At 47.2% G+C, this 12,455-nt stretch overlaps 2 protein-coding genes across 3 annotated transcripts; both read left to right on the top strand.

Annotated features, from left to right (window-relative positions):
- Positions 1-1,333: 1,333 nt before the first annotated feature.
- Positions 1,334-6,242, top strand: LOC148660097 (telomerase protein component 1-like). The gene is made up of 6 exons (XM_088634123.1): positions 1,334-1,455; positions 2,237-2,336; positions 2,731-2,848; positions 3,275-3,357; positions 4,604-4,708; positions 5,697-6,242. Exons 3-6 carry the CDS (start codon positions 2,737-2,739, stop codon positions 5,814-5,816), a joined length of 420 nt encoding a protein of 139 aa, XP_088490249.1. The 5' UTR covers positions 1,334-1,455; positions 2,237-2,336; positions 2,731-2,736; the 3' UTR covers positions 5,817-6,242.
- Positions 6,243-6,389: 147 nt separating this feature from the next.
- Positions 6,390-10,548, top strand: LOC148660096 (G protein-coupled receptor 4-like). 2 transcript variants are annotated; one of them, XR_015939366.1, is made up of 3 exons: positions 6,390-7,648; positions 8,195-9,523; positions 9,838-10,548. XR_015939366.1 is itself a non-coding variant. In XM_088634122.1 (2 exons), exon 2 carries the CDS (start codon positions 8,319-8,321, stop codon positions 9,288-9,290), a length of 972 nt encoding a protein of 323 aa, XP_088490248.1. In that variant the 5' UTR covers positions 6,390-7,648; positions 8,195-8,318; the 3' UTR covers positions 9,291-10,548. The 2 variants fall into 2 exon arrangements, 1 of the variants encoding a protein (XP_088490248.1); XM_088634122.1 differs by having other exon boundaries at positions 8,195-10,548.
- The last annotated feature ends 1,907 nt before the right edge of the window (positions 10,549-12,455 follow it).

Genomic DNA, 12,455 nt, shown 5'->3' with positions numbered 1-12,455 from the left:
TGAAGGAACCTGGTTCAAATATTCAAAATCCTTAAAGGCACTGACAAAGCCAACTCAGTGGGTTTCTGCAGAATCAGCAGTGAATCGCAAATCAGAGGACGAAGGTAGAAATAGGAGGCGCACCTTGACCCAAAGGGTGGCGGGAGTGTACTTTAGACATCCAGTGATTACCAATTGAAATGGAGCTGCTGCTTCTTCTAAAAAAGAACAACAACAAACCTCTCAAAACAAGTGAGACGTGAGATGGTCGTCTTAATTTCCTCTGGCTCATTCAGTCTGCTTTTTCGTGTTGCAGGTTCATCGCTGAAAGACCCTGGAGGGTCTTCCAGGCTGCTGGATCATGTGGAGCAAATTGACAGGCTATACCGCATCCCTCCAGAAGATGGTGCCAAAGAGCAGATGGCAAGAGTCACCGATATCTGCCCGTTGCTACCCACGCCAGCAGTAAGGTACAGCGCATCGCATGTATTTCTATTATAAATTAAAAGCTTCCTAAAGACCCAGGCAGTCCAAGCCTCTGCCTGCTGTATGCGTCTTCCTATTTTCATACAACCTGAGATAAGTCACTGAATAAAGTTGAAAAGCCCAGGTGAACTAAACTGTAGGATTGATCATTAAAACATTCTGTGAATTATGAACTTAATGTGAACTTCATTAAAAAAAGTTTGCATAAGTAATCAAAGAATTTCAGCCAGGTCTGTCACATCACCCTCAGAAATGCAGGACAGTTATCGTCGGTTTCTGCATAAATGGTCAAGAAAGCAAGCACTCGCTCTGATTTGCTTGATGACTGGTTGTTCAGCATTATGGCATGTTTTCCTTACGTGGGTGTAAAAATGTCATGCAGTGTACCAGAATGTGTAAACTAAATGCGTTTTGTAACTGCAGGCAGCACGTAATTGGCAAATGAACAAAAGCAGATGAGACAGAAAAGAGTTGTCTCATATCGAACACCTGCTCTGATCGAGTACCACTCCATTAACCCCTTTTTTGGTGTAGGTCCCCTTTTTTTGTCATGTCCTAAGGGCAAATGCCTTCTCCAAGCTTTTTAAGCAAGTGCTTTGCAATATAGTTATATAGCAGTATGAGAATAGTATAGCAGAAAGCCTGTTTTTCTCTTAAACGCTGATTATAAAATTGGTCAGTTCAGAGTTTCCAACATGTATGCTTATCAGGTTGATCTTGAGTAAAGCCAAAGACCAATATATATTCTCTGGCATCAATCTATTTTCTAATTTTAAGCACTTCCATCTCAACTCTTCTTCATGTTTACTGTCCATGTTGCAGTCTGATTTTTCTGTCGCTTTTTTTTAATGATCTCCAGAATGTGCTTCTGCCACGAAGCGGGGGACAACAGCGCTGGCCTTCTCCCCATGCGGGCTGCTGCTGGTGTCGGGCCACGAGGATGGCCGGCTGTGTGTGTGGGCCCAGAGCTCTGTGATCTGCTGCACGCAGGTAGGACTTAGTCCCCTTCCAGCGCACAGCTAGTGCATAGTGCACAAGTTCCATACTCAGGTGAAGGTTAAATGAAACACTTAAGTGGGAACAGCAGGGTAGTGTATTTAAAGCACCCATGCCACCCTGCAACTCACAAGTGGGAGTCCCACTGAAGCTCAGCAGATGTGTGTCTGGTCAGTACCAGGATGGGAGACTCCTGGGAAAAGCTAAAGTTGCTGCTGGAAAAGGTGTTAGTGGGGCCAGTAGGGGGCGCTCACCCTGCGGTCTGTGTGGGCCTGCACCAATGGGAGTATCGTGGACGAGATGTGCGAAGTCCACTTGCAGGTAGCCGCTGCCAACGTGGGAGGAGGAAAAAAAAATCGCTCCCTCAAATGTTGATTTCTAGCGCACATCTGAAGCAGGTGGCAACGCCCAAAAACTCTTCTACCCTTTTTAAAAATACTTGCGGGCTTGTCACAGGCGGAATGCCGATCTAGCCTACCTGGTCTTTGGTTAATAGGATTATTTCTGATGATCGCACCCGTGTCTCGAAGGAATCTAGGATGTCAGCAGCAACAAGATCTTCCAGTCATCTCCCGTCCTTTGTGTAAGGCAGTGCCTCCGGTCCTCAGGTTCCAGTGTGCTTCTCGGCATGGAATTATTCTCTGATGGCTTCTTTGCAGCTCCCCACCCGAACCTGTGGTCACTGACATCCATTGATCGACAGGTGTGAGTCAGTCCAGTCCTCCCGCAGTCCAGAGAAGGAGCTCGCTCACCTGCGGTGATTCTCTTTCCGCAGCCTCCCACTGTACCACAAGGTGCTGGGTTTCCACCCCAACGACCACAAGAGCTCCTGGGTCCTGGCAGAGGCAAACGGGGTTCCCAATGTGGGCTTTGTGGTGAGAGTTCCTCCTCTTTGTCGTCTCCTCCCCTCCCCTTCCTGCCTCGTCCGTCTTCTCGTTAGCGTCCCCCTTTCGCAACCCCACGGCAGCTGGCGCTTCGTTAACTTTGACTCCAGTGGTTTCAGACTCATTTCCATATCTGAGCAAGTTAGTCTCCACCCATCAGACCAGACCGGTCCTGGTTACCGTGCTGTTGGATGAAAAGGGTGCGTGACGTCCCTTCCTCTCTCCTTTCCCTAAACGGGGCTGAAGGTGATCCGGCTTGAAGGTCGGGATTTGGGATTGGGTGGGAAATTTCAGTAACTCTTAGGGAAGCCTCTCTCCCTCCTGCTAGTCCCTCCAGCGTGGTTGGGTTGGTGGGTTACTCTCTTGGTCCGTTTGGTTGTTTCAGTACACCATGGGGAATACCAGCAACGTACATTCTGGCTTCAGTTACGTGGAGATGGAAGACGGCCCCAACACCCCCGACGAAGGGGACTCACAGATTATGGCGGCCGCCATGCAAAAAGGTAGGGCAGCGCAGGTCTTCATCCTCACCGCCGCGGGGAAGTCGCCACCGTTAGCCAGGGCTGACGGTGGAACTGGGCATCCGGGGCTGGATTAAAATCTTTGTAGGCATCAGACACTTCTGCTTCCTGGGCCCTGGGATAGATGCATTTCCATGATTAAATGGTCAATTCCTTACACTTCGTTGAACAAAAAAATAACACAATGGCCATTGACGTGACTCTTTGTGTAATACACTCTGCCTAGGCTTATATTCAAGGATAGATCTGTGCTTCAGCTATTAGCCATATCATTTTGTTTTAAAAATGGTCAGAATTGTTGTCAGTTTTCGTGGGCCCTAGGCACAGTGTCTGCTGTGCCTATTGGATAATACAACCCTGGTGAGGTTTTGGGTGTCTTTTCTCATCGATCGCCGTCTCCTGTCACAGAACTGGTTGTGTTCGGAGATTCCAAAGGCAACATGTGGTACAACCAGCCCCCAGAAACTGGCTCCTGGAGCAGCAAGAAGCAGGTGAGCTCCTGTCCCCTCTCTGTAAATTGCATTTCTACAGCGGTTTTCACTCTTGATGAGCTCTGAGATCTCTACATATAAGAAGAGATCCCACTGAAGTTCTGCACCTCCCTGGTAGGTGTGCAGCAACTCCAATACATAAACTGGTGATTAGAGGGGAGAAATGACCTCACCTGTCGAATTAATGGGAAATATATGGGGAAGCCATGCTGTTATTAAGGTGGAAAATGAAGGGTCTGCTCACAGTAGATCAGCTTAGGAATTTATTGATTTCACGCGCATAGAGGCAGCCCCTCTGTCTGTTCTGGGGTACGTGATCCAGACTTTTATAGCTTTTTGGTGCTGAGCGGAGAAGATATGTGTGGAACTGCTCATGCCAATCATTCACACGCTTCCTGTTTCTTGCACACACAACAGTAGGAACATTCTCACTTTGAAGAGCTGTTCCCGCCTTGTTCATTCACATCTAGACCACCACACTCTAGGCACACAGCCAAGTGCCTTGACCTCGCTTTAGTTACTATAGTTGTTGACTTTCTTAGTGGAAGGGAGAAACTTCAGTCAGGTATGAACAGTTAGCCTTAAATATGAAATATTGCAAGCTTGACAGCCTAGGAAGCAAGCTTAAATCTTTTTTTAAAATATGTTCAATAACACTGTCCAGAGTGGAATGTACCCATAACACCAGGAGTTTACTGGGTAACTCTTCTATTCTTCTGATCAGTGCCCCGAGATCTTTAATGACCAAGTTATGTCCTTGTATTAGAGCAAATAAGCATTTCATTAAACTTGTGCATATGGCAAATGAACTGAACTGACCCAAGGAGTCAGGATCTCAGTCTCATCAAGGACAGATACCTCCTACAGCACAGTGGCCCAGATCACAATACTGGCATTGGTCTGGCAATTTTGATCCAGAAGGAAGAGCGCCAACTACTGGTCCTCCATCACGAGTTGCAGCAGCAATCCAGCGCTGATCAGGCTCAGTCTGATCAGGCTTAGCTTCTTTGATCTGATTGGATTAGATTACAAGTTGATAATGTGGCTGCTCTGTAGACTAGGTGGAAGAATCCTACCTGGTGGTACTTGGTAGCACTGTTCCAGGTGTACAGGGATACACTGGCTTCAGTACGTTCATGTATGTTGAATATTTATCTATTTGGAGTCCCCACAAGTTTCTCCACTAGGTGTGTTGCTGTTTATTAATGGGTCCGGGCCAGCAAATTATCTTAAATTTTGTTTACAGGTGCACAGTGACAGGATCAGCACACTGAAGGTGACGGAGAGCATGATCATTTCCGCGTCGCACGACAGGAGTCTGAAGCTGTGGGATCGAGAAACGAAGAAACAGGTGCCTGGGACCGTGGGAAGTCGGGGGGGTGTTGGAGCCAGTCAGAGAGCTGGCCGGCATGTGCATTACAGACACTGGATGAATAATGAGCCCTTTTTAGTAGCTGGTGATGTTTTCTTTCTGTGCACGTAAGATCAGCATCGCTCTCTAGACAGCGGAAAACTCTACCAAGCCAAACGCCCAGGTCCTCCACCACAGGATAAGATCACTTTATTAGCCGTATTCAATTTCTTGCATTAGGAATTTGTCTGTTTGCATGCCCCAGCTTGCTCTCCATAAGACACACAGACAGGGGGAGAGAGAAGCTTGGGGTTAAGGGCCTTGCTCAGGGGCCCGCCGGAGTAGGATTCCTCTGCCGGCCGCTTGATACGAACCGGCAGCCTTCCAGGCACAGGCGCAGATCCTGAGCCACAGAGCCAATTCTGCACAACACCAGTGACAAATGCAGCTCTAGTCTGTCCCAGCCAGGAAACTCGGTCATTCACGGACTCCGAGCACACACAGCACCGCACCCTAGACAGCAGATAAGTCCATTAAGCCAAAAGTCCACCTCCACATCACTGGTGCATCACTAGTCTGTCCCATTCACTCACAAACTCCGAGAGCACACAGAGCAGCACCCGAGTGAGGAAATAACTCCAAAATGACTGGGTCTTCTGCCACAGGAGAATCTAAACTTCAGATGCGGGTGACTTTTTTTTCTGTACCTGGTCCAGCCCTGTTACAATAGTGCAGGATTCAGAACTGGTATGATTGCTGCCCTGAAGGAAGTCCAGAGATTTGATCTGCTCTGTGCTGATATGCGCGATATATGTACGCACCATCAGATGGATGATAGGTTTTGTTCAGGGGTAAGGAATTCATGTCAACTGCATCATCAATTCCCATGCTCATCACAGGAGAGGTGCAGCTGCACGAGTCAGTGCACAGGAGAGGTTGGGTTAAACTGCAGACATGGCTGTTACACGGATCTCGTGTTTCTGTCCAGGTGGGTCAGTTCCTGTGCCACGCCCCCCTCTGGAGCTTGGAGGTGAACCCCCTTCGGCCCTCAGAGCTGGCATGCGGAGACAGCCTGGGCCAGGTGTACCTCATCAGCTGGAAGGACTGAGAGGGCAGCCAGAAGATGGATCCGGTTCCAGAAAGGGTTGCTTTCCCAATCCTGCAGAGTGAAAACGTGGACGAAGCTCTGAAGCGATACTGAACCGATTGGGGTGCACTGCTGTTGGTTGAAGGAGTGTTTTGCTTGAAGCTGATTTTATTTTCCTTTGTAACATCCCTTTCCTCCTTGTTAATGCCTCTTTTTGTCCCCTTGAAACGAACACTTTACCTCACATTCTCACACCCCTCCTCCTTCCCCCCTTCTTCATACACACCCTTCCTCATCCTCAGCTTCCTATATTATATTATTATGCGTCTTCGTTTTTGCAAATTTGAATTCTCAATTGAAACTGCTGCAGTCGGTGTGAACTTTCGCCCTGATCAGGCTGACTTTGAAAGTCCCCATTATCTCATTAAAACTGTTCTACTCATTAAACCTACTGTCAGTATCGATCTCATACCGTGGAAACCTTCTCCCTCTGCTTGCTACCAGTTGTCCTTCTTCCCATCATGCCCTTCACACTGTTATTTGAAGGGACTTGATGTGGTTTCTTAAAGGGAAAAGAAAGGTCCTGATTGGTTGTGCCTGCTTACTCTCCTATCAAAAAACAAAATCAGGGATACTGTTAATGTTATGATTGGATTCAGGACACAGAAGCTCTCCTTCAGCAAGGTTTTATCCAGAAACCGAGGACTGATTCTTCAGAATGCTGCAATGAGTCAACTCGTTGGGGAAACAGGAAACGTCTGATGCAAGTATGAAAAAAAAACATGAAAACGTTAGGCCTCTGAAACGCCTTGCTTGTAAATACTGTACATAAAGTAACTTGTGTGTTTTGTTGTGTGTAGTGTAGTTTGTGTTTTGTCATAGTTGTTTACCCAAGTGTGCCTGGATTATTACCCCTCTCAACAAAGCTGTGTCAGAGAACAAAGAATTCACGTTCCTCCAATTATACAGTACCAACTGCTCGTTGAGAAAACCACTTACAAGTCAGAGGGTATGAACAATTATTTCACTGATGGACTAAATTGCTCAGTCAATTTTCCACCAGTTTTGTAACCCCCACATTTTTAACAATATAACAGTAGCAATGAGCTAACGCATAAAAAACAGACAGGTGCCTAATAGTCACTTTTAAGTCTTTAGACCTTTTTTAAGTCTTAGAAGAAATAAAATAAGGAAAGCAAGAACATCTTTCGCTTTATATCTCTGAAACATTTACCCTGCTAAATGAGCCAAAAGGTTTTGTGTTTCTTGCAATAGTTTACAACAGCTTGCTGTGGTTCCCGATGGTCTCAGCATCATTACACTAGATCATGGTTGTACCATGGAGTGCTTTTGTAATCATTTCGTACATGACAGCTTGGCCCAGCTCATGAGACCACGGGACAGTGCAGTATAGCACCGAGGTGATGTTGAAACCACAGCAAGCCTAAGATGAAGCTGTGGCCAAAGTGAAGAAGAGAAGAAATCCATTAATGAATGCATGACTCGGTGGAAGAACTTCCGTCGGGCGGTGTTTAGCCCTTTCCAAGGAGGTTGTTAATCCAGGGACATCTGAATGCTCATGGAGGCATCCAGGACGTGTGTTGGCATCGCCTTGGAAATGCTCTCTACTTTGCCCTCTCTCTCTCTCTCTCTCTCTCTCTCTCTCTCTCTCTCTCTCTCTCCTGGTCTGCTTCTGCGTCTGCGCGGTGCAGAAGCTCTCACAGCCATGCCAGCCCAAGCCGAGTCCTGTGCCCTTTGCCACGTTGCATCACAGGGCTGAGAGAGGGGAAGTGGGCACCTCTGTTTGTCGCAGAGTCTCCTCGGCGTCCACACGCCCTGCAGCATCTCTGCTTGTGAGTACCAAGTGCCTTATATTTGAAACATTTTAAGAGGGGGCCGTGTTTTTCCGGTGGTCCTTGAGCCCAAGTCTGGTGTTGACTCGCTGATAGTGACTGCCGAACGCCTTCTTGCACGAGTCCTCTGTTTCTCGACGTCTCGCTCGCTTTTTCAGAAGCCGCTTGATCTGCAGAAAAATCGTTTCTCTCTCAGGAGAAGAATATTAATCTCTTTACCTCTTGGGGACTACGGTGAACTTTTGTTTTGTGGCAGTTTCGTTTTCTCAAAGATCAAAGCAAAGATAACTGCGCGTTTCTTGGGTTTTGTTGCAGACGCAGTTGCTGGTGATCAAGGAAGAGATGTTGTGCAAGGCATTTTTTTTTCCTTTTACCATCAAAAAGTATAATGTGCTTGTTACGTGCTCTTGCATATGTTTTCAGATTTCCATGTTGAGTTTTTGGTTACGTAGGAGCAGGCGAGTCAGTGCTGTAGTTCCACAATTGTGAAGGAATCATTACATTGGCACACGGTCTTCAATAAGCTCCTCATTGATGTTTTCTTAGGCACTGACACCCCCCTCCGTGGCCGATCGACTAGGAAAAAGCCTGTGTCGTCTCCGAGTGCTGCAGGTGTTGTCAACTCTGTCCTTGCTCAGCCTGAGTACCACAACTGAGCCCTCCTACGGCCATGAACAATTGCGTGACCTTCGGCTCAGAGCAGACCTTCCTCCCTGTGCTCTATGGGGGTGTCTTCTGTGTGGGGCTGCCTGTCAACTGCCTGGCCCTGTACGGCTTGTACCGGCTGGTCAAGGCTGACTACGCCCTCCCGGTCTACGTCATCCATCTCCTGATCGGCGACCTCCTGCAGATCCTGACCATGCCCCTCTGGATCGACTACTACCGCAGGGGCCACAGCTGGCAGTTTGGGGACGCCGTCTGCAGGCTGGCCAGCTACGCCTTCGGCACCAGCCTCTACACCAGCATCACCTTCATGTCCTGCATCGCCCTGGAGCGCTACCTGGCCATCGTCCATCCCCTCCGGTTCCAGGACCTGCCCAAGCTGAAGATCGCCCACGTGCTTTGCCTGACCTTCTGGGTGGTGGCGATCGTCATCCAAGCCCTGGGCTACCACTACGGCTTCGAGGGCACCCAGAAGGGGCTCTGCTTGGAGAACTACCCCAAAAAGAGTGAGTTCCTGCAGTTCCAGTTGATTGTCATGCCCTTCACCTTCCTTCTCCCCGTGGTCCTCTTCGGGTTCCTCTCCTTGAGGATTCAGAGAAGCCTCCGCCGGGATCCCTTCATGACTGCCGAGAAGAAGCAGAGGATCATCAGCCTGCTGGTGGTGGTCCTGCTCCTCTACGTCCTGATCTACGGGCCCTACCACGTCACCTCCTACGTCCTCTGCCTCGGCATGCTGCAGGCCAGGCACAGCTGCGAGTACGAGGACCGGGTTTTCCTCTGTCTGCGGATCACACTGGGGATCCTTAGCCTGAACCCCGTCCTAGACCCCGTCATCTACATCTTCCTCCGGCATGACGTGCGGGAGACGATGGACTCCTTCCCCCTGTTGCGCCGCCTGCTCAGTCTAACGAGCACCTCCGGGAAGGCGACGGGCGATCAGGAGCCTGACGCCAGCACCCATCTCGGGTCCGACATATAGCTGGGGGAATGAGGTCCACGGCCTGCCCGGGTCAGAGCATTCAGACCCCCTGAAGCAGATGAAGAGAGTCTTGGTATTTGCGCAAATGAAAGTAAAACAGATCAGGAACGAGAAGAGGTCCTTCAGTCCATCTAGATCATTGGCTCTTTGGCAGTTAATTGATCTGGGGATTTCATTCTGGCTTTTCTTGAAAGAAGGCTGGGTATCAGCTTCCACGATGTCGGCTTCAACAGGTAGCCCGTTCCTTCCTCTTACCTCCCGTGTGTGAAGAAGAAAGGCTGTAGGCAGCCCTTTTCCTACTCCCACCACCCCCTGCGCAAAGCCATTTCTCCTGTCCTGGCTGAAGGATAGTGTCTAGCCATGTCACGAGAAAAGCCAGAGTACTGGCTGCAGCACCATGGCTGGGGCAGCTTGTTCCACACTCCCGCCACCCTTCGTGTAAAGAGGCGCCTCCTGTCCTGATGGGGGGGGGGGGGATTTCACCACCCCTTGCGCCCCGACTCCCAGAGGGTTTGCCTCAACTTTCCCGGGCCAGCCCATGTCACAGATTTCAAACCTGTGGAAAACCCATGGATGTTGATGGTGATGTTGATGGTGGGACACGACATTGTCCTCGTCTGACATGCCAGCAAAGGAAAGCCTGACAGGATAAGTTGCACACGTTTCACACCTGTGGAATAAATAGTGCTCATGCTGTTCTGGGAGGGTTGTTCCTACTTGTTGTTGCCTGTGAGAAAAGCAGCACTTGGGTTTGCAGGCATAAGTTCTAGTCCCCTGTGTGTGAAACAATATCACTCGCTGAATTAAGTGTAAAAAGTGTGATTTTTCATCAACATTTATTAATCTACACAGTTCTCCGTCTCTTTTAAGGCGATTGAATATGTATATCCATGAAAGTACACTATGAGTATTCTTTAGCTCTGATGAAGTAAGACAACAAACATCCAGGGTGCCAATACCTAAGTCAGCAAATTCAACCAAGTAAATATACTAGCAGGGCAAGATTGTATCCCCAGTTTTAAAAAAAACATTTGTTTTTCTGCCCCCAAATCAATTCTCACTGTTTCCATTATATATTCAGTAATGACATATATTGATGTATCTTTGATATACTGTTCTAATACTATCGTTTCTTGCTTTTAAAGACTGAATCGATAAAGTTAAAAAAAAGTTAATACAACTATCAATCATCTGTGCACATTAATGGCTTGAAAATAATACTGTAAGAATTCCAAATAAAATCCATTTTGTGTTTTGACGATGTTCTTTCGCTGTTTGTGATGCATGCTCAGCGCAGGTTTTCACATTGAGGATTTCCCCCCGGGTTTTCGAGCTCTTCCCGACTGAGGAGCAGACACTTGCCATGAAAGATCAGCGGGGCCGAGTTGGTCCCAGTCGGGTGTTTGTATCGCGGTCAGGTGAGCTCAGAGTTCGAATACGATTTTGAAACCCCCTAGAGTTACAAAAAAACACTTGTATTGTGTATAAAGTACATTGTGAATGTTTTCACAGCTTTGTTTTTATGCCATTTTTTTACCACACACACACGAATATTCTTATGTCCATATCTTCGCAAGGGAAACACATAAAGTCTTCAAACCAAACGCATTTTAAAGACCCTGACTTGTGAACCTTTTCACAGCCTTCACTTGGTTACAGCATTGTGAGTGTTGTGGTTTAAAAGCTATTGGCTTGTGACCAACCACCCTATACCAGTGCGTTGCCTGTCTAATGGTGCCATATCAAATAAAACCACAAGAAGAAAAGTTTCACAACGCAAAGCTGTGAAAAGTCAGTCTTCTGTGTAAAACATTTGAACATCATGGGAGCTGCTTTTAAAAAGCTGTTGAGCACAGACAAGGAATGCTCCTGTTGTCAGCAGTATTGCATATATAGTTGACCCTTACCTGAATGAAAACAGGACATAAAAAAGGGTTTCAGAAATAAAGCTTTATCCCTGTAGTTACAGGTTGGATAATTGGAGACTGCTGTTCTGTTTCCTATGGTCTTATACGGGTTGCTTGCATTAACCCCTATTGAGCAGTAGTTCCCGCATTGTGAAGGTATGTACACAGCGGTCCCGCAGTGTTCCAGTTGTTGTGGAATTACGCATCAATCAGAAATCTGAGGTTCAGAAATGATACGTTCATGTAAAGGTTGTGAGAATTTTCACAAGTCGCGTTTTTTAAAATGCGTTTGGTTTGAAGGCTTTGTTTCCCCTACAATGACATTGTCATCAGAATATTCGTGTATGTATGGTCAAAAATGGAGGCTGTGAAAACATTCATGTTCCTTATACACGATACAAGTGGTTTTGTAACTGTAGAAGGTTTCGTGAAAACACTATTGAAGTGTCAAAATTGTATTTGAACTTCGAGACAACTTTACCGCATTGTTGTACCTCTGCTGGAAAATCAAGAACAGTCTGTGTTGCGCTCGTATTGCTGTTACAAGCTTTGTCACCTGTAATTTGGGGGGGGGGATAATGACTGGCATCAATTAGTTCTGTGCTTCAAACTGAATTTTTTAATAAAACAGTTGAACAGTTCACAGGACGATTTCGGAAGGACGCTTGCACGAACGCAAGGCACAGCTGATCTTCCTCGTTCCATGACAAACGAGCCCTGTGGGAGAAACAGTTTTTGTCTTCTCATTTTTATAGTTTTATTTCTTATTAGTCAGTGTTTTTTTGTGATTTTGTTAGGTGGGTTTGTTTTCACAAAGTCGTGAATCGCATTATACAAAAGGCATATTGCTTTCTGTGTCTCGTTCAATTGCTGTCAAGATTCTCTACTCCCTCTGCCCATGGTGCCTTTCTATGGTTTTAGAAGTAATTGATGATTATTAACCTGTTTCTTTGTTCCCTCTTTATTGGGTCAAATTGAACACAGCGAGCCTGCACATTGATAAGTGCCAGCAATAATGAAAGATTCCGTCTTTTCATTTGCACTTCTAAAAATCAAGACAAAACACACCCACCATAATGGCAGCTTCTGTGGTGTACTGAATGCGATGCAGACGTGGTGTTTCAGCAGGGTACTCACTAAAACTAGCCTTTGGTCATGGGCAGCATGGAGGAGCAGTGTTGACCATTGCTGCTTCGCAATTTTGGGGCCTTCAGTTCCATGCCAGGGGTGCTCTCTGTGTGGAGTTTGCATGTTCACG

The sequence above is a fragment of the Lepisosteus platostomus genome, chromosome 6, assembly GCF_059453375.1.
Source record: "Lepisosteus platostomus isolate fLepPlt1 chromosome 6, fLepPlt1.hap1, whole genome shotgun sequence".
NCBI classification, from domain to species: domain Eukaryota; kingdom Metazoa; phylum Chordata; class Actinopteri; order Semionotiformes; family Lepisosteidae; genus Lepisosteus; species Lepisosteus platostomus.
Note: the sequence above shows the minus strand (reverse complement) of the source record. Positions and strands in the feature narration are given on the sequence as shown.

Excerpts from the sequence above, each read along its gene's own strand:
- LOC148660097 (XM_088634123.1), top strand. The coding sequence starts at position 2,737 with ATGGGGAATACCAGCAACGTACATTCTGGCTTCAGTTACGTGGAGATG. Across the intron at positions 2,849-3,274 it reads GGCGGCCGCCATGCAAAAAG|AACTGGTTGTGTTCGGAGAT; the intron begins GTAGGGCAGCGC and ends CTCCTGTCACAG. Across the intron at positions 3,358-4,603 it reads CCTGGAGCAGCAAGAAGCAG|GTGCACAGTGACAGGATCAG; the intron begins GTGAGCTCCTGT and ends TTTTGTTTACAG.
- LOC148660096 (XM_088634122.1), top strand. The coding sequence starts at position 8,319 with ATGAACAATTGCGTGACCTTCGGCTCAGAGCAGACCTTCCTCCCTGTG.